The 25862-nt window shown below is 36.6% G+C and overlaps 1 protein-coding gene across 1 annotated transcript in view; it reads left to right on the top strand.

Moving 5' to 3' along the window:
• THSD4 (thrombospondin type 1 domain containing 4) overlaps window positions 1-25862 on the top strand; it is a 927982-nt gene that overhangs the window by 418907 nt on the left and 483213 nt on the right. The window contains exon 7 of the mRNA XM_069098174.1: window positions 23569-23705. Coding sequence (XP_068954275.1) covers window positions 23569-23705 — 137 coding nt within the window. The remainder of the gene's footprint in view (window positions 1-23568; window positions 23706-25862) is intronic.

Genomic DNA, 25862 nt, shown 5'->3' with positions numbered 1-25862 from the left:
ATCTATCTATCTATCTATCTATCTATCTATCTATCTATCTATCTATCTATCTATCTATCTATCTACCTGTTTGTCTGTCTGTCTGTCTGTCTATCTATCTATCTAATCTACCCACCTAATCTATTTCCTCCAAATACCTTAATACTGAGAAACATCTAATGAATTACAAATATCATCTTTTTGTGTAGGAATGTAAACAGTTCAATTCTAATAAGTCCCTTATGATTTCACTTTCCTGTTTACCTTTTCATGCTTCTCTTGATTCTTATATTTAAAAATCAAATTTTCTATTTAGCTCTGGTCTTTTCATCAAGAATGCTTGAAAGTCCTATATTTCATTGAATGTCCATTCCCCCCCTGTATTATTGTACTCAATTTTGCTGGGTAGGGTATTCTTGGTTTTAATCCTAGCTCCTCTGATCTCCAGAATATCATATTCCAAGCCCTTTGATCCCTTAATGTAGAAATTGCTAGATCTTGTGTTATTCTGACTGCATTTTCACAATACTTGAATTGTTTATTTCTGGCTGCTTGAAATTATTCTCCTTGACCTGGGAACTCTGGTATTTGACTGAAATATTCCTAGTTTTCCTTTTGAGCTCTCTTTCAAGAGGTTATCAGTATATTCTTTCAATTCCTATTTTACCCTCTGGTTCTACAATATCAGGACAGTTTTCCTTGAGAATTTCTTTTTTTTTTCATCTTTCAAATGCTATATTAACTTCTTATTTACATCATTCATTTCTGCCAGATTTTGAGTTACACATTTTCTTCCTGTTTTTCCCCTACCCACCACCCCAAAATAGCAGTCCCGCAGTATATACCCTCCTCCAATCTTCTCTCTCCCATATCTTCTCTCATACTGCCTTTGAATTTTCCTGTAGGGCATTGTGGATCTCTATGCCTCCAGTGCCTATATATCTTATTTCCCAATTACATGTAAAATAGTATTATTAATAGTATTTATATTTGATTTTAAAACTTTGAATTCCAGATTCATTCCCTTCCTCCCTTGTCACCTGCCTTTACTGGAAAGATAAGCAGTTCAGTATAGGTTGTACATGTGTAGCTTATGGAAAACATTAACATAGTTGATATATTGTAAAAGACTGACTATATTTCCCTCCCTCCTATCCCACCTTCCACTAGTTCTATTCTCTACTTTGATCCCAACCCTTTTCAAAAGTGGGTGCTTCCAACTTCCCTCCCCCCCAGCCTGCTCTCCATTCCATCATTCCCCCTCTCACCCCGTTCCCCCCTACTCTCCTGTAGGGTGAGATACATTGGTGTATTTTACTACCTCCCTGAGGCAAATTCAATGAGAATAAGGTTGACCCATTCCCTTTTGCCTTCCTATTCTTCCCCTCCATTGTAACCATTTTCCCTTGCCTCTTCTATATGAGATAGTTTATCCCATTCTGTCTCTCCCCATCTCCTCTCATTATATTCCTCTCTCACCTCTTATTTTCACCTTTTACCTATTTGCCCTTCCTATTAAATTGGTCCTGTGCCCTCTATGTCCACCTGTAAACATATATACACACATTCACATATGTATTCATATGCCCGTATACCCTCTGATATAGACATATATATATATATATACATACACACATATATATGTATGTATGTATATATTCTCTTCAACTGTTTTCATACTGAGAAAAGTTTCATCAGTTAAAATTATCATTTCCCAGGTAGGAATGTTAATAGTTCCACTTTGATAAGTTCCTTATGGTTTCTTTTCCCTGTATACCTTCTCATGCTTCTCTTGCCTCTTGTATCTGAAAGTCAAATTTTCTATTCAACTCTTGTTTTTTCATCAAGAATGCTTGAAAGTCCTCTATTCCACTGAATGACCATATTTTCCCCTGAAACATGATACTCAGTTTTTCTGGGTAGGTGACTCTTTGTTTTAATCCCAGCTCGTTTGACCTCCAGAATATCATATTCCAAGCCTTCGATCCCTCATTGTAGATTCTGGGTTATCCTGATTGTGTTTCCACAATATTCAAATTGTTTCTTCCTGGCTGCTTGTAATATTCCCCTCTTGATCTGGGAATTTCAGAACCTGGCTGTAATATTCCTAGGAGTTTTCTTTTGGGGATCTTTTTCAGGAGGTGATTGGTAGATTCTTTCAAGCTCAATTTTGCCCTCTGGTTCTAAAACATCAGGGCAGTTTTCCTTGAGAATTTCTTGGAGGATGATTTCTAGGTTCTTTCTTTGATCATGGCTTTCAGGTAGTCCAATAATTTTTAAATTATTTCTCCTGGATCTATTTTCCAGGTTAGTGGTTTATCCCATGAGATATTTCACATTGCCTTCTATTCTTTCATTTGTTTGAATCTGTTTAATAGCATCCTGATTTCACATAAAGTCATTAGCTTCTATTTGCTCCCATCTAATTCTGAAGGAATGATTCTCCTCATTGAGCTTTTGAAATTCTTTTTCCATCTGGCAAATTCGTCTTTAAGGCATTCTTCTCCTCATTGCCTTTTTGAGCCTCTTTTGCCATTTGAGTTAGTCTGTTTTTTAAGGTGTTATTTTCCTTTGGCAGGCTGTTGACTCTCATTTTGTAATTTTCTTACATTGTTCTCATTTCTCTTCCCAGTTTTTACTCCAATTCTCTTATCTGCTTCTTAAGGTCCTCTATGGCATGTAACCTGCTTGTGTTTTCCTTTGATGTTTTTGGTGCAGGAATTCTGACTTCACTGTCTTCCTCCTGTTCCATGCTTTGCTCCTTTTTGTCCCCAAAATAGGAGTCTAATGGTGGGTTCTTCTGTTTGCTTTGTTTCCTTTGCCTGGGCATGTTGCCACTCAATTACTTGATTTTTGGGCTTTTTGCCACAGTAGGACTCTGCTACCAGACAGGGGAGCTTCCATCACAAAAGCTGGGGTTTTCTCAGCTTCTGGAGGTATTAGTTGGTAGCCCTTGCTGAAGCCTCCACACGCTCTGGCAAGCTGGACACACACCCAAGGACCTGCACCCTAGACTGCAATCCAGATCCAAGCAGGTTAACGCAAGAGTGATTACTCCTCAGACTGGTTGCTTGGTCCTCCTACACTCTGTAGCCCAGGAGCTGAAGCTGCCACGTGGCAACAGCACCATAGCCCTCAGCAGCTTTTTGCCTTGGGGGCAAAAGCCAAGGTACTCCCAACTACCGAGTCCCAAAGTCCACACTGCACTGACCTCTCACTTTGTCCTTTGCATCTGTGTGTTGATAAATCTGGAAATGACCACAGCTGCTGGTGATCTTTAGTCCCTCCAGCCAGCGGCTGGTTAGGCCCACCCTGGGGCTAAAACCTCAGAGTGGAGCTGGGCTCAGCTCCCAGAGCACTGAGCTGCACAATTCCTGCCGGCCTTCCGGGCTGTCCTCAGCTGGAGGTTAGCTTCTTTGTGTCATTTTGTGGGTTCTGTAGCTCCAAAGTTTGTTTAGAGTCCACTTTTTCATGAATTCAGGAAGGTGGAAGCCGGGAGCCCAGCGGAGGACCTGTTTCTACTCCTCTATCTTCAAGAATTTCTTGAAGTAGAATTTCTAGGCTCTTTTTTTTTTTTGCCTTTTTTTTGGAGGGCAGTTGGGGTTAAGTAACTTGCCCAAGGTTACATGGCTAGTTTTTTTTTTTTTTTTAATGTGGGTGTTAAGTGTCTGTGGCCAGAACTGAACTTGGGTCCTCCTTACTCCAGGGCCGGTGCTTTACTCACTGCGCCACCTAGCCTCCCCTTCTAGGTTCTTTTTTTGATCATGGTTTTTAGGTAGTCCAATAATTTTTAAGTGATCTCTCCTAGATCTATTTTCCAGGTCAGTGGTTTTTCCAATGAGATATTTCACACTGTATTCCATTTTTTGCATTCTTTTACTTCTGTTTTATAATTTCTTGATTTTTCATAAAGTCATTAGCTTCCATTTGCTCCATTCCAATTTACAAGGAATTATTTTCTCCAATGAGCTTTTGGACCTCCTTTTCCATTTGGCTCATTCTGATTTTCAAGGTATCCTTCTTCTTATTGTTTTTTTTTAACCTTATTTGACATTTGGCTTAGTCTTTTTTAAGGGGTTATTTTCTTTAGTATTTTCTGGGTCTCAATTAGCAAACTGTCATTTCATTTTTCATGATTTTCTTGCATCACTCTCATTTCTCTTCCCATTTTTTTCTTCTTCTCTTACTTGATTTTCAAAATCCACTTTGAGCTCTTCCATGACCTGCAACCAATTCATATTTTTTCTTGGCAGCTTTTGATGTAGGACTTTAAATTTGTTGTCTTCTTCTGCTTGTATGTTTTGAGCTTCTTTGTTACCAAAGTGATATTTATAGTCTGACTTGCTCATCTTCCCAGCCAAATACTTGAATTTCTAACTTTTTCTCAAGGTAGTATTCTGTTTCCAGTAGGGGTGGAAGTGGGGATGGGTGTACTGTCTCAGGCTTCAGAGGTTTAGTGTCAGCCACTTGGTCCCCCACTGTCTATGGGCCCAGAGATCTGTAAGCAGTCACTGCTGCCGCTGCTGCCACGGCTGCTGCTGTTGCCACTGCTGCCGCCTCTGCCTCTACCACCCCTGGGCAGGAGCCGGACCATGCTCCCATTTCACCCACACATAGAGTTCCCAAACTGACCTTCCATGTTGTCCTTTGTATTTGTGGGTTGAAAAGTCTGGAAACCACAACTACCAGCAATTCAGTTACCCGAGGCCTACTCTGGCCCCATCTGCACTGGTGTGACCCAGTGTAGACTGTGCATAGCTCCCAGCCCAGTGCAATATATCCTTCCTATTGATCTGTCTTGGGCTGTAGATGTGTTTCACACTGTCATTTTGTGGGTTCTGCAGCTCTAGAATTTGTTTAGTCATTTTTTACAAGTATTTGGATGGGGCTGGGGGAGACCTCAAGTAAGTTGCTGCTTTTACTTTGCCATCTTGGCTCTGCCTCCACACTTTTATTTTTGATACTAGAAATTTCGTTTTCTTCTTTTTAATGTAAAATTAACTAATGGTTTATCTATTTTCTTATTTTTTAAATAAATTCTAATATTTTTATTTGATAAAATTTATAAATTTTTTAAGGATTTTCATTTTAGTGTCTAATTAGAGATTTTAAATTTATTCTTTTTCTAGTTTTTTTTTTCAATTGCATGCCCAGTTCACTGATCTGTTCTTTCTCTCATTTATTGATGTATACATTTAAAGATAAATTTTCCCCTAAATACTGCTTTGGTTGTATTCCCCAAATTTTGGGATGTTATCTCATTGTTGTCATTCTCTTTAATGAAATTATTTATTCTTTCTGTGATTTGTTATTTGACGCACTCAATCTTTTTAAAATAATATTTTATTTTTTCCAATTATACTTAAAGACAATTTCTAGCATTCATTTTTTACAAAATTGCCAAAAATTCCAAATTTTTCCTTTCCTCTCTTCTTAAAATGGCAAGTAATTTGAAATAGGATACACACACACACACAATATTATGTAAAACATTTCCATATTAGTCATATTGTGAGAGAAGAAACATACCAAAAGGGAAAGAAACCACAATCCTTCTCCCCCAAATAAAAATGGTATGCTTCAGTTTGCATTCAGACTACTGGTTCTTCCTCTGGATGTGGATAGCATTTTCCATCATGAGACTTTAGGAATTATCTTGGTTCACTGTATTGCTGTAAGGATTTAAGTCATTCATAGTTGATTGTTACTCACTGTTATTGTTACTGTGTGTGATGTTCTTGTAGTTCAGCTCCTTTACCTTTGTATCAGTCCGTGCAAGTCTTTCCAGATTTTTTTGAAACCAGCCTGCTCACCATTTTTTATAGCACAATAGTAATCCATTACATTTATATATTCCCCAATTGATGGGCATCCCCTCAATTTTCAAATTTTCTAATTTTTTGCTGCAAGAAAAAGAGATGCCATAAATATTTTTGTGCACATAGGTCTTTTCCCCCCTTTTCATAATCTCTTTCGGATACAGATCTGGTAGTGGTATTGTTGGATCAAAGAGTATGCACAGTTTGATTGCCCTTTGGGCATAGTTTCAAATTGCTCTCCAGAATGATAGGATCAGTTCACAAGTCCACCAACAATGCATTATTGTCCCAATTTTCCCATGTCTTCTTCAACATTTATCATTTTCCTTTTCTGTCATATTGATCAACTTGATAGCTATGAGGTAGTTCCTCAGAGTTATTTTAGTTTTCATTTCTCTAATTAGAAGTGCTTTAGAATATTACTTCATAGGAGTGGCTAGGTGGTGCAGTGAATAGAGCACCAGCCCTGGAGTCAGGAAGGACCTGAGATCAAATTGGGCCTCAGACACTTAACACAAAAACTAGCCTTGTGACCTTGGGCAAGTCGCTTAACCCCAATTACCCTCCAAAAAGAAAAAAAAAAAGAAAGAATATTACTTCATATAACTATGGAAGCTTTGATTTCTTGCCCTGAAAACTGTCTTTTCATATCCTTTGACCATTTATCAATTAGGGAAAAATTTGTATTCGTATAAATTTGACTCAGTTCTCTGTATATTTGAGAAACGAGGCCTTTATAAGAAACACAGGTTGTAATGATTATATCCCAGCTTTCTGCTTTCCTTCTTTTTAAAAAAAGTTAATAGCATTTTATTTTTTCCAATTACATGTAAAGACAATTTTCAACATTTATTTTTATAAAATATTTTGAGTTCTAAGTTTTTCTCCCTTCCTCTCTCAGTGCACTCCCCAAGATGGCAAGCAATCTGATATATGTTATACATGTATAATAATGTGAAACATATTTCCACACTTGTCATTTTGTGAAAGAAGAAACAGAACAAAAAAAAACACATAAAAGCCCAAAAGACTAAAAATAGTATGCTTCAAATATGCATGCAGACTCCACTGGATCTTTCTCTGGATGTGGATAACATTTTCCATCATGAGTCTTTTGGAATTGTCATTGATCATTTTATCTCTGGGAAGAGCTAAGTTAATCACAGTTGATCATAGCCCTATTACTGTGACCAATGTTTTCCTGGTTCTGCTTAATTCACTCAGCATTAGTTCATGTAAGACTTTCCAGGTTTTTCTGAAGTCTGCCTGTTCATCTTTTCTTATAGCACAATAACATTCCATCACATTCATCTACCACACCTTGTTCAGCCATTCCCCAATTGATGGACATCCCCTCAATGTCCAATTCTTTGCCACCACAAAAATAAGTTTTGCTTTCCTTCTAATCTTGTTGCACTGGTTTTGTTTGTGCAAAAACTATTAAATTTAATATAATCAACATTATCTATTTTACATCTCATGTTCTCTATCACTTGTTTAGTCATGAATTCTTCCTTTCTCCATAGATCTGCCAGGTAAACTATTCCTTGTTCTCTTAATTTGCTTATGGTCTCATCCTTTATGCCTAGATCATGTACCTGTTTTGACCTTTCCTGGTATGCAGGATGTTGGTCTATACCTAGTTTCTGCCATATTGTTTTCCAATTTTCCCAGGAGTTTTTGTCAAATAATGAGTTCTTATCCCAGAAGCTGGGGTCTTTGGGTTTATCAAACACTAGGTTACTATAGTAATTTACTAAGGTTACTATACTCATTTACTACTGTGTCATATATACCAAACAAATTCATTCCATTATTCCTCTGATCCATCACTCTATTTCTTAGACATTACCAGATAGTTTTCATAGTTGCTACTTTGTAATAAAGTTTGAAATTTGCTACTGCTAGGCTACCTTCTTTCACATTTTTTTTCATTGATTCCCTTGATATTCTTGAGCTTTTGTTCATCCAGATGAACTTTGTTGTTTTTTCTATTTCTACAACATATTTTTGATAGTTTTATTGATATTGAACTAAGTAAATAAATTCACTTAGAATCATAATTTTTATTATATTGACTTGGCCTACCTGTGAACAATTGAAATTTTTCCAATTGTTTAGATTTGACTCTGTGTGAAAAGTATTTTGTAATTTTGTTCATATAGTTCCTGGGTTTGTCTTGGCTGGTAGATTCCCAAAGGTTTTATATTATCTACAGTTATTTTAAATGGGATTTCTCTGTCTCTTGTTGCTGGACTTTATTGGTCATATATAGAAAAGTTAATGATTTATTTGGGTTCATTTTGTATCCTGTAACTTTTCTAAAATTATTAGCTAATTAAGTCATTTTTAGTTGATTCTCTGGGATTCTCTAAGTATACCATTATATCATGTGGAAAGAGTGATAGTTTTGTTTCCTCATTGCCTGTTCTAATTACTTCAATTTCTCTTTCTTCTCTTATTGCCATAGCCAACATTTCTAGTACAATATTGAATAATAGTGATGATGGTGGACATCCTTACTTCACTCCTAATCTTATTGCAAAGGCTTCTGAAAAGCTTATCCCCTTTTCAGATAACCCTTGCTGATGGTTTTAGATAATACTTATCATTTTAAGGAAAGCTCCATTTTTCCTATGCTCTCTAGTGTTTTTAATAGGAATGTTTGCTATATTTTGAAAGCTTTCTAAGCGTCTATTAAGATAATCATATAATTTCTGTTGGTTTTGATATGGTTAATTATGCTGACAATTTTCCAAATATTGAATTAACCCTGCATTCCTGATACAGATCTCACCTGGTCATAGTGTATGTTACTTGAGATATATTGCTGTAATCACCTCCTTGCTAGGATTTGATTTAAAATTTTTGCATCAATATTCAGTAGGGAAATTGGTCTATAGCTTTCTTTCTCTGTTTTAGCTTTTACCAGGTTAGGTATCAGTATCATATTTGTGTCATAAAAGGAATTTGGTATGATTTGTTCTTTGCCATTTTTTTCCAGATAGTTTACACAGTATTGGAATTAATTGTTTTTTAAGTGCTTAGTAGAATTCACTAGTGAATGCATATGGCCCTGGAGATTTTTTTCTTAGGGAGTTCATAGATGGTCTGTTCAGTTTCTTTTTCTAACATGCCATTATTTAGGTGTTCTGTTTCCACTTCTCTTAATCTGGGCAATTTATATTTTCATAAATATTCATTAATTTCACACAGATTGTCAGATTATTGGCATATAATTGGGCAAAATATTCCCTAATGATTGCTTTAATTTCCTCTTCACTAGTGGCAAACTTACCTTTTTTTCATTTTTGATATTGAATATTTAGGTTTCTTCTTTTTTCTTCCTAATCAAATTAACCAATGGTTAATCTGTCTTATTGAGTTTTTTTTTCCATAAAACCAACTCCCAGTTTTATTCATTAGCTTAATAGTTCTCTTACTTCCAATTTTACTAATCTAATATTTGGTTTTAGGAGTTTCAATTTGGTGTTCAATTGGGAATTTTTCATTTGTTCTTTTTCTTTCTTTCTTTTTTAGCTGCTTGCCCAAATTCATTGATCTTCTTTTTCTCTATTTTATTATTGTAAGAATTTTGAGAAATAAAATTTCCTGCTTTGGCCACATCCCATAAATTTTGAGATGTTATCTCATTGTTGTCATTTTCTCTAGTGAATTTCTGTGATTTGTTCTTTGAACCACTTATTCTTTGGGATTTCATTATTTAGTTTCCAATTACTTTTTATCCATCTTTCCACTGCCCTTTATTGAATGTAATTTTTATTGCATCATATGATCTGAAAAGGGTTCATTTAATATTTCTGTCTTCCTACATTTGAATTTAAAGTTTTTGTGCCCTAATACATGGTCAGTTTTTGTGTAGGTATCATGCACTACCATATACTGAAAAAAATATATTCTTTTCTGTTCCCATTCACTTTTCTCCAGAGGTCTGTAATTTCTAACTTTTCTAACATTCTTTTCACCTGCTTAACTTCTTTCTTATTTATTTTGTGGTTGGATTCATCTAGTTCTGAGGGGAGAAAATTGAGGTCCCCCACTAATATACTTTTTTTTTTGCCTTTTGGAGGGCAGTTGGGGTCAAATAACTTGCCCAATAGCATGACTAGTTTTTTTGTGTGGGTGTTAAGTGTCTGAGGCTGGAACCGAACTCGGGACCTCCTTACTCTGGGGCCGGCACTCTACTCACTGCGATACCTAGCCACCCCCACTAGTATACTTTTGCTGTCTATTTCTTACTGTAACTCATTCAACTTCTTTAATAATTTGAATGCTGTACCACTTGATGCATGTATATTTAGTATTGATATTGCTTCATAGTGTATGATACCTTTTTGCAAGATATAGTTTCTTTCCTTATCTATTTTAATTAGACTTATTTTTGTATTACTTTGTCTGACATCATGATTGCTTCCCCTGCCTTTTTTTGCTTCAACTGAAGCATAATAGATTCCACTCTAGTCTCACATTTTAACTTTTTATGTGTCTCTCTGTTTCAAGTGTTTTTCTTATAAAAAACATATCTTGGGATTCTGTTTTTTAAGCCATTCTGCTATCTGCTTCCATTTTATGGGAGAGTTCATCCCATTCACATTCACACTTAGAATCACTATTTATTTTCCTCCATCCTATTTTTCCTCCCTTGTATCCTCTATTTCTTTTCATCCTTTTCCCAATCTTCACCAGTGTTTTGCTTCTGACCCCTTCAACCCCCAATCTGTCCTCCCTTCTTTTAGTCATCCCTCTTTTACATAATTCCCTCTCCTCCTACTTCCCTGTAGAGTAAGATATATTTCTTTACCCAACTGGTTGTATATGTTATTCCTTCTTTGACCCAGTTCTGATGAGAGTGAAGTTTAAGGGATGCCTACTGCCCACCTGTCCATCTTCCCCTCATCTTTAGTAGTTTTTTTCACCTCTTCATGTGAAATAATTTACCTGTTCTACTTCTCTTTTCCTTTTGTTCCCATCACAATCCTCTTTCTACTCCCTGTAGCAGCAAGCACCCCAAGCTCGTCCTCAGGGTTTGCTGCCCATACAGGTTCTTGGATCTGCTTTGTTAAAGGAAAGCAACTCAAAATGGGTTAACAAGCTTACTTTAATCAGTCAGACATATATCCTTTACTTTGTTCAGGAGAAAAGGTCAGCACCCTGAACCTTAAAGTATACAGGCATAATTATCAAGACAGAAACATCAAGTAGACAGATTTCCAAACTGTCCAACCATTACATCCATACCCAGTCAACATCTGGGTTTCCACATTCTGGGTTTTTCAAAGCCGGGGGACTCTCAACAACGGCTTCCCAGAATTCAGATCAAATCACAGAACACTTCTCAAAGTGAGTCCCAAAACAAAGCTACACATCAGTGCTTATATAGCCTTCTCCTGGCTCAGAGAATGTAACAACCTTTTTGACCCACTGGCCAATCAAAAAGTATCTTCTGAAAAACAAGCCTCCCTCCCCAGGCTTCTGGTGCACTTTAGCCTAGGGGCAGGGAAGATCTTTAAAATTTACATTCGCATTACACTCCCTTAATTTTTTTTATTCTATAATAAGGTGCTAAATCTTGTGTAATCCTAACTGTGGCTCCATGGTTGAAGTATTTTCTCTTTGACCTGGGAGCTGTAGAATTTGACTGTAATATTCCTGAGAGTTTTCATTTTGGGATCTCTTTCAGATGGTCATTAGTGGATTCTTTTAATTTTTCTTTTACCTCCTGGTTGTAGGGTATTGGGGCAATTTTTCTTGATAATTTCTTGAAATAGGATGTTTAGGTTCTATTTTTGATGATGGTTCTCAGGTAGTCCAATAATTCTCAAATGATCTCTCCTTGATCTATTTTCCAGGTCAGTTATTTTTCTGATGAAGTATTTCACATTTTATTCTATTTTTTCATTCTTTTGACATTGTTTTATTGTTTCTTGATAATTCCTCTCCTTTTAGCTCAATTCTGCTGGAATGGGAAGTGGTACATTTCCTCAGAGCCCCTAATCCCTTGTGACCAAAAGTGATACTGCTCCTCAGGGCTCCTGTTCCCTCTTGATCAAAAGTGCTCCTCTCTGCTCTTGAACTATTACGCAGAAGTAGAAATAGGCAATGGAGTTACCAACAACATCTGGCCTTTCATCTAGTTAGTGCTAGCACCGAGGTCCCCTGTAATCCTTTTCTGACAAGGTTCCATGTCCCCTTACCATCTCAGGCTTGAGAGCTCTGAAGACTTCTTTTGGTTTTCTCACCACCACCTAGTCTTACCAGTAGTGTTACGTCCATGTGGGCTCTGCGCCAGTCTCTACTCCTATGTCACAAATCTCTCTTTGAAACCTCATAAGCTTTCTTGGACTGAAAGAATATCTCTTTCTGATCTTTTGTTGGCTTTGCTACTCCTGAATTCAATTTTAAGCATTATTTTAAATATGAAAGGGAATAAGCTAACATTTCAAACCATTTGTTCAACTGTTAAGTGTCTTGTTGTTTTGCAGTACAATTTTCTCCCTAGTAGCTTTTGCTCCAAATAATTTTTCCCCAGAATTGCATCTACTGGGTTGTTCAAGGAATGAAAAGAGATTGGATCAGGATTAAATGACTGCCACAGTTGGCCAAGCAGACTCTTATGAAACTGGGCACCTGTAGGCAGAGTTTGTATAAACATCAAGCTACCACATCTCTATGCTCCCTGTCCTTGGAAAAGTTCAAATACTAGATGTTATTTCACAAGCCACTAGGTCAGATCATTCATTCATCTATTCATTTATCAAATATTGATTGTTTTCTATATATAAAAGCAGTCTGACATGATATAAAAACAAAGACCTTGACTTAGGGTACTTGGTTTTAATTCTCTGCTCTGACTGTAACTGTGTAAAACCATGCATATCATTTAATCTGAAATCCATTAAATGGTAGTAATCATTCATAATCTCCTATATTTCAATGTTACTATAACAAAAGGCCTTTATAAACCTTAAAGCACCACAGAACCGATGGTGCCAATCATTTCATTGAGGGAAATTAGGAGAAAGGCATACAGGAAGAGGGAAAGGTGCTGAGGTTTTATAGGTATAAATTGAATGGGCTTCAGATTTCACCAGTTGGAGCATGTATGAAGTCAGAATGGAAAGGAAGGTTTGATTCTCTCCTTTCCAAGAACTATAAAGGCTAGTTTTAGAAGTTGTATAAGAAAACTATTGACATTGCCAAAGCTGAAGGCTTTATAGCTGAGGGCTCCTGAGATAATGTGCTATAGCTTGTTCTATAAATATTTAGAAGGTCTTTGAGATAATTCATTATTTTCTGTTCTTTATTTTTCCTTCTTTTTTTCCTTAACAGTATCTTAATTTTTTACAGTTACATGTAAGGATAGTTTTCAACAATCATTTTTGTAAAATTTTGAGTTTCAAGTTTTTTTCCCCCCTTTCTCTCCTCCTGCTCCCAAAGAGAGAAAGCAATCTGATAAATCTGATACATGTATAATCATGTTAAACATATTTCTACATTACTCATGTTGTGAAAGAAGAATCAGAACAAAAGAAAAATATATGTAAGAAAAAAAAGTTAAAATGGTATGCTTGAATCTGTATTCAGACTCCACAGTTCTTTCTCTGCATATGGTCAGTATTTTCCATCATGAGTCTTTTAGAATTGTATTGTACCATTGCATTGCTGAGAAGAGCTAAGTGTACCATAGTTAATATTCGAACAAAGCTACTGTTGCTGTGTACAGTGTTCTACTGGTTCTGCTCTCTTCACTCAGCACCAATTCATGTAAGTCTTTCTAGGGATTGCTGCTGAAATCTGCTTGATCATCATTTCTTATAGCACAATAGTATCCCATCATAATCATATACCACAACTTGTTTAGTCATTCCTCAATTGATGGGCATCCCCTCAATGTCCAATCTTTGCCATGACAAAAAGAGCTGTTATTAGTATTTTTGTTCATGTGGGTCCTTTCTCCTATTTTCTGTTTGTTTGTTTTTTTTTAACATTTCACATACAGGTTTTTAACCCTAAATAATTACCCACAGTAATTTTGATAGCTTCAAAGTTGCTTGATTTTGCCAGTTTCTCAGAATTTTTGAGACTGGAAAACTTGTGGACTCTCCCAGGATACTGCTAGTTAATTAATATCTGTGACTGTGACATATCTGATGCCAAGCACATGTCAAGTTCTTTTTCTTTGACAGTTTAATCTTGGACATGTTGAGTTTGAGATACCAAAGGCAGAGCATCGTGGAAATGTCCAGGAGGCAATTGGAGATGTAGGTCTATACCTCAGGAGAGAGATTTGTGAATCATATGATCTCACCAGGGAATAAAATGTAGGGAGAGATGAGAAAAGAATAGGACTCATGTCAGAGCTTTGCTTGTAGTGGGAGGGGGAAGGGCAGGAAAATTGATGGTCTTGTGAAGGAGCCTGAGAAAGAACAGCTGAGCAGTTAGAGTAGTGTGGTGGGAGTCTAAGGAAGGTAATATGTCCAAGAAGAGAGAAATGCTAAAGGAAAGTCAAGGAAGCTGAGATTCAGAAAGTGGTCCTTGACCACCATTATAAGATCACTGATAACCTTTGAGAAAGTAGTTTCAATAGAGAGTTGGGCCTGGAAATCTTGCAGGTGCTCTGGAGAGAATGGGTTATTAGAAAGTGTAGGTAGTGCATATTGATGACTTTCTTTAGGAATATGGATGTCAGGGGCAAGAAAGAAACAGGACAATAGAATGAGGGAGTGACAGGCCAAGTGAAGGTTATTATTATTATTTAAGGATGAGAGGCCAGAACATTATTTTTAAGACATCAGAGGGGCAATAGGAAGATAGAGATGAGATCAAATAATTGAAGTGACCAAAGCTTTGTAGGGACCACAGCTGTATAATGGAATCAAGAATGCAAATAGAGGGATTTAGACTTTGCAGAGGAGGGCAGTCTTATACAGGCATACATCTGAAATAATGTGGGTTTGGTTCTAGACCAATACAATAAAGTCAATATAACAATGAAGTGAATCACATTTTTTTTTGTTTTCCCAGTGTATATAAACGTTATGTTTACACTATTCTATAATCTATTAAGTATGTGATAGTATTGTGTCTTAAAAAGACCCAATATATATATACTTTAATTAAAAATACTTTATTGCTAAAAAAATGTTAACCATCATTTGACACATCAGCAAGTTGTAATCGTTTTTGCTGGTGGAGGGTCTTGCCATGATATTGATGGCTGCTGACTGAGGAAGGTCATGGTTCCCGAAGGTTGGAGTAGTTGTGGCAATTTCTTAAAATAATGCAACAACGAAGTTTGCCTTATCAATTGACTTTTCCCTTCACTTGAACATTTAAAGGCCTCTGTAGATTACTAACTGGTCTAATTTCAATACTGTTGTATCTCAGGGAATTGGTAGGCCAGAAGAAAGGGAGAGACACGGAGAGTGGCCTTTCAGTGGAGCAGTCAGAACACAAAAATATTTAACAATTAAGTTCACCATCTTAAATGGACATAGTTTGTGATGTACCAAAACAACTACAATAGTAACATCAAAGATCACTGATCACCATAACAGATAGAAGACAATGAATTCTGGAAAATACTTATGTGACTTCCTTTTTCCCTATTTCCTCTGATTGGCTTTTCACAGTTGGAAAAATTGTAGAAAATTTGTAGTTCCCAAAGTTTGGGAAGAGTAATTACTTACATTTATATAGTATTTTAAGGGTTGATAAGCACTTTACAAGTATTACTTTATTTTATTCTTACAACAAACGTAGGAGGTGTCTTTCTTATTCCCATTTTACAAATAAGGAAAATGAGGCAGACAGATGAAGCGGCTTGCCCAGGGCTATTCAGATAGTGTCTGAGGCAGGATTTGAACCCAGGTCTTTCTGATTCTAAGTCCAGTTCTTTATCCACTGCACTAACCAGCTGTAGGGCAGAGTTGTAAAGAGGAAGGAGAGTTTAGAGATATTCATTTCAGGAGAAAATGATGAAGAAAAGAGGAGGAAAATATGTTAACCTCTCCCATTTTATCTCTCAGCATATGTGTATACATCCTAGCCCTGAACAATATTCACAGCCTGTTGGTTATTGAATTTCTTTGACTGTAAGGCATGGTTTCAGGACCTGCAGAGAATATTATTTCTACACCTGATTGATCTGAATATATGTTACTGTATCTTTACATATGGTTAATTCAGTTCAGGAAATGTTTATTGACTTAGCAGTATAAGTGCCAATCAAAATCATCTTATATGAAATCTGATGAGATAGTATATGTCAAGTGATTTGTAAGCCTTAAAGTACTATAAAACTGCTAATTATTACATTTGTGGCTAATAAATGCATGTTGAAGAGGGCAGCGAGGTGACTCAGTGAATAGAGCACAGGCCCTGGAAAGATCTGAGTTCAAATCCAGCCTCAGACACTTGACACTTTCTAGCTGTGACCTTGGGCAAGTCACTTAACCCCAATTGCCTTGCCTTCCCCCCAAAAAAAGTTTAAAAAAAATACAGTTTATATGCCTATACTTCAGGTAAGGGTGTTTAGGGATTTCAGTTTTATTGATCTTTTTTCTCTGGCCAGATACAGTAGCTTCATTTAGAAGTATTATACAGTAAATTCTCATTTATCCTACATTGCTAACTACTGAAGAGATTTCCATGTAACTTTTCCAGATACCTGAAGGTTACTTTTTCAAGTACTAAACATTCCTCCTCCCTCACCCCCATTTTTGCAATCTTTCTCAAATGATTTATTGATTATACTTCTTTCATGCATTTGGGAATGGGAGCAGAGGTCTTAATCTGTGATTTCACTGATGTAGCATATTTCCTAGAGTGGAATCTTCCTCTAACAATGCAGATCAGCAACTTATCTGTAACTTCTAAGTTGCTCTGTGAAGAAATACATGGTAGTTAGATGGTCTTGGAGTAAAAAAAAATGTGTTCAGATTTTTAGCATCTGACACATACTAGCTGGGTGACCATGATGAAGATGTTTAACCTCTTATTGTTCCAAACCAGTAGTCAGTATTCAATAAACATTTATTTTAGTTGTTTTTAGTAATGTTTGACTCTTCATAACCCCATTTGGGGTTTTCTTGGCAAAGGCACTGGGGTGGTTTGCCAATTTCTTCTCATTTTGCAGATGGGGAACCTGAGGCAAGTGAGGTTAATAACTTGCTCAGGGTCACACAACTAGTAAGTGTCTGAGACTGGATTTGAACTCAGGTCTTCCTGACTCCAGGCCTGGCACTCTATCCTTTGTGCTATCTACCTGCCAAACATTTATTAAGAACCTACTATGTGCCAGGCACTATGTTATGGAAACAAATAAAAAAGAAAGATATTCCTGGCCCTCAAGGGGGGGAGTGGGAGAAGGCAGTTCCCAAAAGGAAGCTGAAAAGTATGAGTGGGAAGGGGGAATACAGAGCAGAAGGTACCTTGCTCTGTGATATGATGTCCTGGGATTTGAAACCACACAGAGCATCTTATGGAAAATGAAGAATTTAGTTGGAGAGTTGAGACCTCTACAAAGGAAGGCTTTGGGAGTAGTTTATTGCTCTGCCCTCCAGACCTCCAAAGAGAGGGAAGAGGCAGCTGAGGGGTCTATGGTGTTGAGTATCAAAGCAGGATTGGTCTTCATGATGATGAAAACAACTTCTTAATAATCATTAAAAACCAGACATTTAAATACACGCATACATTTGATCACATATTAAACTGCAAACTCCATTTTTGCTAATTTATTTTTGTAATGTTAACTTTAACAAATGTAAAGGGTGTGGGTGAAAAGGGAAAGGATTACATTTTCAAAAATGCCTGAATATAAAAGTCAGGATTGAGGTAGGGCAAGACATTTCCCAAAGTGACTCTATGTAAAGTTAAATTACCATTGGGATAAGAAGTTCTTCATCCCCTGTGAGGTCTATATGTTTATAATGTTGGTTGCTTATATTGGGGGATTAAAGGAAGATAGTTACAAACTGGAGATTTTTTTTGGTCTTTTTTTTGAGAGGGAAGGCAGGGCAATAAGTGACTTGCTCAAGGTCACACAGCTAATAAGTGTTAAGTTGCTGAGATCTGATTTGAACTTGGATCCTCCTGACTCTAGGGCAAGTACTCTATTCACTGCACCACCTAGCAGCCCCCAAACTGTAGATATAATTGCAGTTACTACAGAGCTGCTTTATGAAAGGTGGAGAGCCATGATGAAAATTTGTGAAAATTACAAACAGCTGGTCAAGCAGTGAGTTGTTTGACTGTTCATTTCTTTCCTGATTAAATATTTTGCTGTCATTTTTCCCTTGCCTGGGTATGTTAGCATGGTGCACAATTGAACAGTTAGACATGAGCTAACTTTAGAAGTTCTCACTTATATGAGTAGTGGCAAACTGAGCCAGACAGGTGATTTACTGTTGAGTTAGACATGAAATTGAACTAAATTTGTATAATGTCTAAAGCTCCCTAGGTGACAGGCTATACATAATAAGACTAAACATACCATGTTCCCTTCTAATTTCTTATTTCTTCTGGATTTTCTTACTATTACTAATATTATGATTATTATTAGTTTTGCATTGCTCTAGTCAATGCATGCAGGAAGGTAGGTGATGAAGTGCATAGAGTGGTGGTCTTGGAGTCAGGAAGACCTGAATTCAAATCTGACCTCATCCACTTATTAACTGTGTGATACTGGGCAAGTCACTTAACCCTGTTTGCTGCCTCCATTTCCTCATCTATAAAATGAACTGGAGAAGGAAATGACACACCATTCCAATATCTTTACCAAAAAAACCCCAAGTGGGGTTACAAAGAGTGAGAAACAACTGAACAAAAACTAAAGTCAATGCATATATATATATATATATATATATATATATATATATATATATATATATATATATATACAAATATACATGCATATACGTATTCTGGGTTATTTCATTTAAGTCTTTTAATATCTTGGCAGTCTTCATATTTTAAATTTCTTACAGCAGGATGATATTCCATCACATTTGTCTATCACAATTAATTCAATCGTTCCTCAATCTTTGGACACATATTTCTCTGTTTTCTTGAACAGAGGACATTGAATCTAAGTAGGATTGCTCTGTGTAGTCTTTTCTTGATGATTCAGAATCATCAGTCTTGCCACACAATACAATAAAAGATATTTATAAAGCTTGAGATTTACTTAATTTTATTCTGTCTCCCTTCTCCATGTCAGACTATCAAGTGCTCATTCCCACTGCTGTCATTGTGCCTGTTTCTAACAGCCTCACTTTCCTTCTCTTAGTTTATTAGTTTTAATATTCTTCTGTGTAAGGAAAGTGAGAGCCAAGTTTAAGATCTGCATAGTGAATAAGGGTCAGAAAGACACAAGTGAGGGGCAGAGGAGTAAAGTGCATGGTTTTAGTGCTGAGAATTTGTTATAGTTATTTCAAGAGTCCAGAAGCCTTTTTGGCTTTCTTTTGGGTCCATGCTTTTGGAAACTGCTAAGAGACTGACCTCTTGACAAATGATGTGTTACCAGATTGATGTTTTGGTCTCTGCTCCTGAGAAGTTTCCTTTTTAGAAAAGAAACAAATTGAGTCTTAGAGGTATGCTCTCTTATTCTCTCTCTTCTTTGTCTAAAAGCATAAAAGCTCTAAAGAAAGCTTGAGTTAGTAGAAGCATGTTCTGTGTTTTATTTCCCATAGCTTTGCCCTGTAAAGTGTAGTCTGGTGAAACCAAGTTAGATGACATTAGTCTGAGTTTAGTGTGATATTTGGAATCAGAGGCTAAGCTGATCATCAATTATAAACTGGCAAGAAAACCAAATAGATAATGCAAGAGAATGGAGGCTGAGCTCTCTGGCTAATAGTAAGTTACTCAGTTTAGCTAGGTGCCTCACACTATTTGCCCTGTGCTTTGGTTTCAGTATAATCTAAAATGTGTTTTCCCTGAGTACCTTTTTTCCTCCCTTCGTTTAACCCCTGTGTATATTCCCAAGAAATCAAGTCCACATGTTTCTTATTCATTTACACTTAACTCATCAGAATGTTTCTGGTAAGCACTCTGCCACATCCAAGTTTTATGAGCTGCTTTTACGATCGTGCTTCCTTTGAACAAAAATGTCCTATATTGCTAAAGAAGAAGGGAACTTGAGCCTGGAAGTTTGGATTTTGGTGCTAAACTTGGAATGAATTTGTGAAATTTGAATGGATTCTAAACTTAGCACAGATGTCGTTCTGTCCTCAGGGAAGAGTCTTTAGTATTTACTCACTGTTTCTCATCTCTTTTACCTGATATTTTCTCAGTAAAATTGGAGCAGGGGCAGAAGAGTGAAAGAGAGGTAATACTTTTAGAGTATCAGATTTTGGCCCACTGTAACTTTTGGCAACATTTATGAGTCTAATCTTTAAGATTACTGTGTAACCCATGGCCCAGCACCTCATGTGACGAGCTTTCATGGACTTAGTCTAATCTTTGAGTTTTCTCTCAAACGATTCTCTTTGGCTCATTTTGCCCCAAGATTACTTCTGGAAAATTCCAGAATGTAGCTTTTGTCTAGGTCTCCATAAATATGGTTAGAAGGGTTTCCAGTTCTGATACAAACACCCAAGATAGTAATGAATATTGTTTACAAAACAGCCTTGATTTTATGCAACAGAGAATGCAGGAATGACTTTAAGTAGTAAAGAAACAATAGATACATTTTTTTCCTCCTTATTGAGTCTTACATTTTCCCCAGGTTTCTAGGGCCACTATGATTTATATACCATCAAAGGCTAAATAAACTTGGGGTTGCCATAGAGGTAACCTACCGACATTCAGGTGAATTCTGCTTTCATCCAGGTACCTATACAGCCTTACGACATCACCCTAAAGTTTCGGTTTTATATCAGAAGGAAAAGAAACTTGTGTTTCTAATATGGTGATTTTCTTTCCACAGAATCTATACTGATAAAAGCAGAAGGTAAAATCCTCAGGGGTTTTACTCCACTATATTATGGCTCAATCTTTTGCTTTTCTTTCAGCTTTGGAATCCATATATGTGACAGTTTTCTTTCTAAGAGGTAGAATTGTACAAGAATTCTCTCTCCTGTCTCAACCAGACTGCATCTAATAATTTCTCTTCTTGGGTTTTCATAGAGGGTAAGCCTTGAGACTATCAAAATTTAAAGCTGCCCAGGAAATTCTCCTTCTATATAGGAGACTGTGGTTCAGGAATTGGTCATAGTGTTCTCCTTCCAGGTTCAGGGTTGAGAACATGCACAATAATCAGAAACCTTTGCCCCAAGGAGTCAGAACTAGGTACTAGGGAAGGTTTTGTACCTGCACAAATCTAGTCTTCACCATGATTCCCCTGCTCCAGGACCCAAGTCCATTCTTAGCTTTGTTGCCCTGTGTTGTCTTTTCATCCCACCACCAAAGACCACCTTTAGGGCCAGCACAGAGGGGCATGCCCAATAATAGTCAGAGTCAACCAAGTCATTCTTGATTGATCCATAGCCACTTCAGCCAATCATTTAGTCTCTAGTAAATGAGACATAAAGTGGTATCTTCATCATCAGTGAGATATTATTTTAGAAATACTAAACTCAATGTCTCTCATTCCCCTTAAGTTGGTTAATGAGAATATCTATATCCTGAATTGGATGATAGAAGGGTTTACCCTAGAAGCTCATGAAGTTAATTAGAGAACTTCCTTGATCAACCCCCTACTTTCATTTCCATTAACTAGGAAAATGTTTACTTGATATCTGGATCTGCTAAAATTTGTTCCTTGAGTAATCATCTTTTTCATTCCCTGAAAGTGCCTCTTTGCAATTATTGAGACATCTCTAAAAAGAAAATTTGACATATATTTGTGTTTATGAGTGAAGGAGGTCAAGTAATTTTAAGTAATTGAGATCCTCCTCCTCAAGTTTGGAGCTAGTTTTTGGTTCCTTCTTAAATTTTTCAGTCTTCTCACACTTGGATCCCTTCTATGAATTCTATAATTCAGTTCTACTGGACTATGGCTCTTCTTTGTACATGACCTGCTATATTCCATCTCTGTGTCCTTACATTGGCTGCAGGGCTCTCTTTACCACACTTCTTTCATTGACACAAAGAATATCTTTTTAACATCAGTATTTTTTTATAGTTCTGTGTAAATTCAAATAATGGGAAATGACATTTCTGAAAAATTAAAGTTATTGGTAGCCTAAAGGATAGTGGAAATGAATAGGCTGAAGCATATTAAAAATGAAAAATTTCATAGAAGTGGCATATATTAATTTATCAGTGAGATATATTGTCTTGGAGAGATTATAAGGAATAATTCATGGAGAGGCCATGTGTTTCATTGGAACCATTAAATGTTAAGAGATCTAACAAGGCCCACAACATCTTTGGATGGAAAGGAGGTACAGGTTGCAAGCAACACAGTTATAAGGAGTACCTGATTCAGTAAAACCATAGGGTTATCAAAATATTCCACTTGAAGAGGACTAGTTCATATGCTACCTGATAATCAAGATGGAGATAGGTCCTTGGCAAATTAACACAATGGGTTGAATATAGCAAGGTGGAAATTAATAGAAAGAAATCTAGAGGTCTTCCCTTAGATTGAAAAACAACAATAATTAGCTTCACAAGTATAAAATTATAGAGGAATGATTATATAGTAGTTTGTACAGAAAGATCTAGTGAACTCAAATTCAAAATGAGTTACTGGTATGATATGAGAGCCTTCAATGTTAATATTAACCTGGGATATATTAAGAGTGGCTTAATATCCACTTTTATTTACACATGGGTCGAGCAGCCTTTGTAATTCCTTCCAAATCTGATATTTTAGTATATTTGGGGCTTTAGTCACTAATTTTTCACATGCAAGTATCTCCTTAATTTCTTTCATTGGCAGCTATGATTTGACATAATATGAGAAACTCATTCATGGCTATATATTAATAGTGTCCCAAGAGATAGAGAGGAAAGGAGCATATTCTACCCAGGTTCCTATAATCAGAAAGGATGCAGCATTTTCAGAGAAATTTGTACAAAATGTAATATTTCTATAACTGGGTATTTATCTCATGAAATGTGGGGATAGAGATAAAAGTGTTGAAAGCCATTAGGTGATTTAACTTGCCCAAGATCATATACCACATCTTCTGACTTAGTGGGCCTCCTATCTTCTAACTACCTTAGCTAGATATAGTAGGAAAAAAATTATGAAGCAAGAAAAGGCTTTTACTAGATAACATCTAAGGTCTCTTAGATTTTGTGATTTGGAGATTTTCATGGCTACTTCTATCTGATTCTTATAAGGACAAAGATACAGGGACTTACACCACTCCTTCTTTGTTTTCCTTATAGAACCCATAAAGTGCTGTTCTGTTTTCTGTTATTTTGCTAAGATTACCTCTGAATGTAAGACAATGAGCATGTGAGTGTGAGACAATGGAAACAGTAGGAAAAGGGGATATATGATGTCCTGATATTGTATAAGGGTGAAAATTGAGATTGTTAACAATTGCACATGCATACTTTTGTATGACCTTGGAACATGTTGCTTAGAAGAGAGCATAGTATTAGTTTTGTGTTTCCCCAAGTACACACACACACACACACACACGTTTAATCTGTTAACCTTTTAAGAAAAAACAGGATGATGAATCATGCCCAGGAAAAATGGGACAAGGGTAGCTTAATACTATGGTTCTGCATACTAATTTTGCTCTAAGAACTGACCACCTATGGATTTTTTTTCATTATTTTTCCATAGTACGGGGAAATCAAAAGTGTGAGCTAAACTGCCAGGCAATGGGCTATCGCTTCTATGTGAGGCAAGCTGAGAAGGTCATCGATGGCACTCCTTGTGACCAGAATGGCACATCCATCTGTGTATCAGGGCAATGCAAGGTAAGTGCCTATACCACCAGGTTTGAGGAGAAAGAAGAGGAAATCATGTTGGGTCCTATCTGCTCTGTGGCTGTTGATGGTCTTGAGTTACTACAAGTTGGGTCTCTAACCTCTCTTACTAGGTAGATCCCCCTTTTGCTGTGCAACATATGGGGCTGAAGGAGGAAGCTCCAACATCTGTGCCTCTAACGAATTTCAAGACTTTGGTTTAGGAGTGGTCCTAGTCTCCCCAGAGCTTCTCCCTTTCTAAAGTTGGTATTCCGTTTGCTGAGCCCAGTGGAAATGGATTAAATGCCTACTGTACAGTCACTCACTCCTTTCATTGAAGCTCTTGTTGCATAGAAGACATTTTCTCTTTAAGACATGACTGATGGGTAAAAGTAGTCAATGACTTGGTAAATAGGTTTTGAGCATCTATCATTGTCATTCTAATGGAAAGGCTTGAGATGACTTATTATGTCTAGCCTCCCCTGGACAAGGAAGATTCTGGAATGAAAGCTGCCTACTGTCTTCTGCCTCATATGGCAGAAGATATAATTTAAATGGAAAATGCATTTCAAGCATTTTGTTGTTGTTAAGTATGTCATAGGAATATCATCATAACTCTCTACATATGTTCCAAGTTCAAGAAGGAAAAAGAAATGGAAATTTCTTTAGGTTTCTCTTACACTGCATTTCAGTTTCATAGAAATGACTATTTTCTTTAAAATATAACTCTTGATTGAGATGATACTCACTCCAAAGTTATGTTAACTGGGGTCGGTCTGGGAATCTGTTTTCCTGTCAGTGATTAGAAATTCATCCCGGTAACCAAGGGTTAATGTGTTAAATTGCTATGTAAAAATTTTTTGCAGTCATGTAAAACATTTCCATATTAGTCATTTTGTACGGGAAGACTTGAATAAAAGAAAAAGAACAAAAGAAAGAAAAGGAAAATTATCATGCTTCAGTCTGTATTCAGACAATTATCAGCTCTTTTGTTTTGGAGGTGGATAGTATGCTTCATCATTAGTCCTTTGGGATTGTCTTGGATCATTGTGTGGCTGAGGATAGATAAATTACTATTTTAGAATAGACTGAGATTCTAACTCAATTAATATAACATAGCTTTTATGCACTGCTATACTTGCTATTTAGAATATCACAATGTTTGACATCAATATAGCTAAAGGATTTGTTTTATTGACCTAAAGAGTGAGTCATGTTCAAGCTTATACCAGGTATAGGATCTAGGGTGGGCAGTGGCCTTCCCTGGTTCCCTCTAAGTTCTGGTGGGAATGTGATACCATGGGACCAGGATTGCTTAAAGTTCTTAGATATAGGAATGGTGAAACAGAGTCCAAGCATGACAAAGGACAAAGAAGTATTCATAATATAGCCAAATATTTGGTAATAAGAAATGCATTAGATTTGAATGGAAGATGTGTGTGTGTTGTTGCTAGGTAGATTATATGTATATCTATATAGGTTTGTCAAAATATGTCTCACGGGGAGATATGAATCCTATCCAAGATTATTCTTACCTAGAAGGGAGCAGGATATTATGACCACAAGGGTGGCCTGTTCTACTGTTCTCACAGAAAGGACATAAATTAAAATTCTATCTATCTACCGCCAATAGATATTTGCTAGTCATGAGGAAATCATTTTTAGGTTCGTACCACTTTCCTGATCACTATCCTTGAATTGGTAAGGAGTGCCCCAAAGTATAACCAAAGGTTTAATTTTCTTCCCACCAGATGACAGCTAAACAAAGACCAACATAAGTGAATGGCAAATAAACAGATAACTCATAGCAAACAGAAATCAGAGAATTTATACAGATTAGAATATATGAGATAATGCATAAAGTGAATGAACTTTCCCACTGAGAGGAAAATATGAAAGAAAGGGAAAGAGAGACAGAGACAAATCGTGATCTCACCCAAGGAGAAATTTCATATAATCTCTATGTGGCAAGCTAGAAATAGGAATATGCTCCAAGTACTGGCTTCTCTACATGTTGACTTCTTCCAAAGTCTTTCTTTTCCTCTGGAGAATTTTCCCTGAAGAGAGTCTAGAATCACATCTGTCTACTCTCAAAGCTCAAAGACAAAAGAAGGAACTCTTTTCTCTTAACTCTCTCTCTCTCTCTCTCTCTCTCTCTCTCTCTCTCTC

The sequence above is a fragment of the Petaurus breviceps genome, unplaced genomic scaffold (genome assembly GCF_028583685.1).
Source record: "Petaurus breviceps papuanus isolate PSGF00001 unplaced genomic scaffold, PetGlider_PUasm1.0 37, whole genome shotgun sequence".
NCBI classification, from domain to species: Eukaryota; Metazoa; Chordata; class Mammalia; order Diprotodontia; family Petauridae; genus Petaurus; species Petaurus breviceps.
This window is presented reverse-complemented; position numbering and strand designations above follow the sequence as displayed.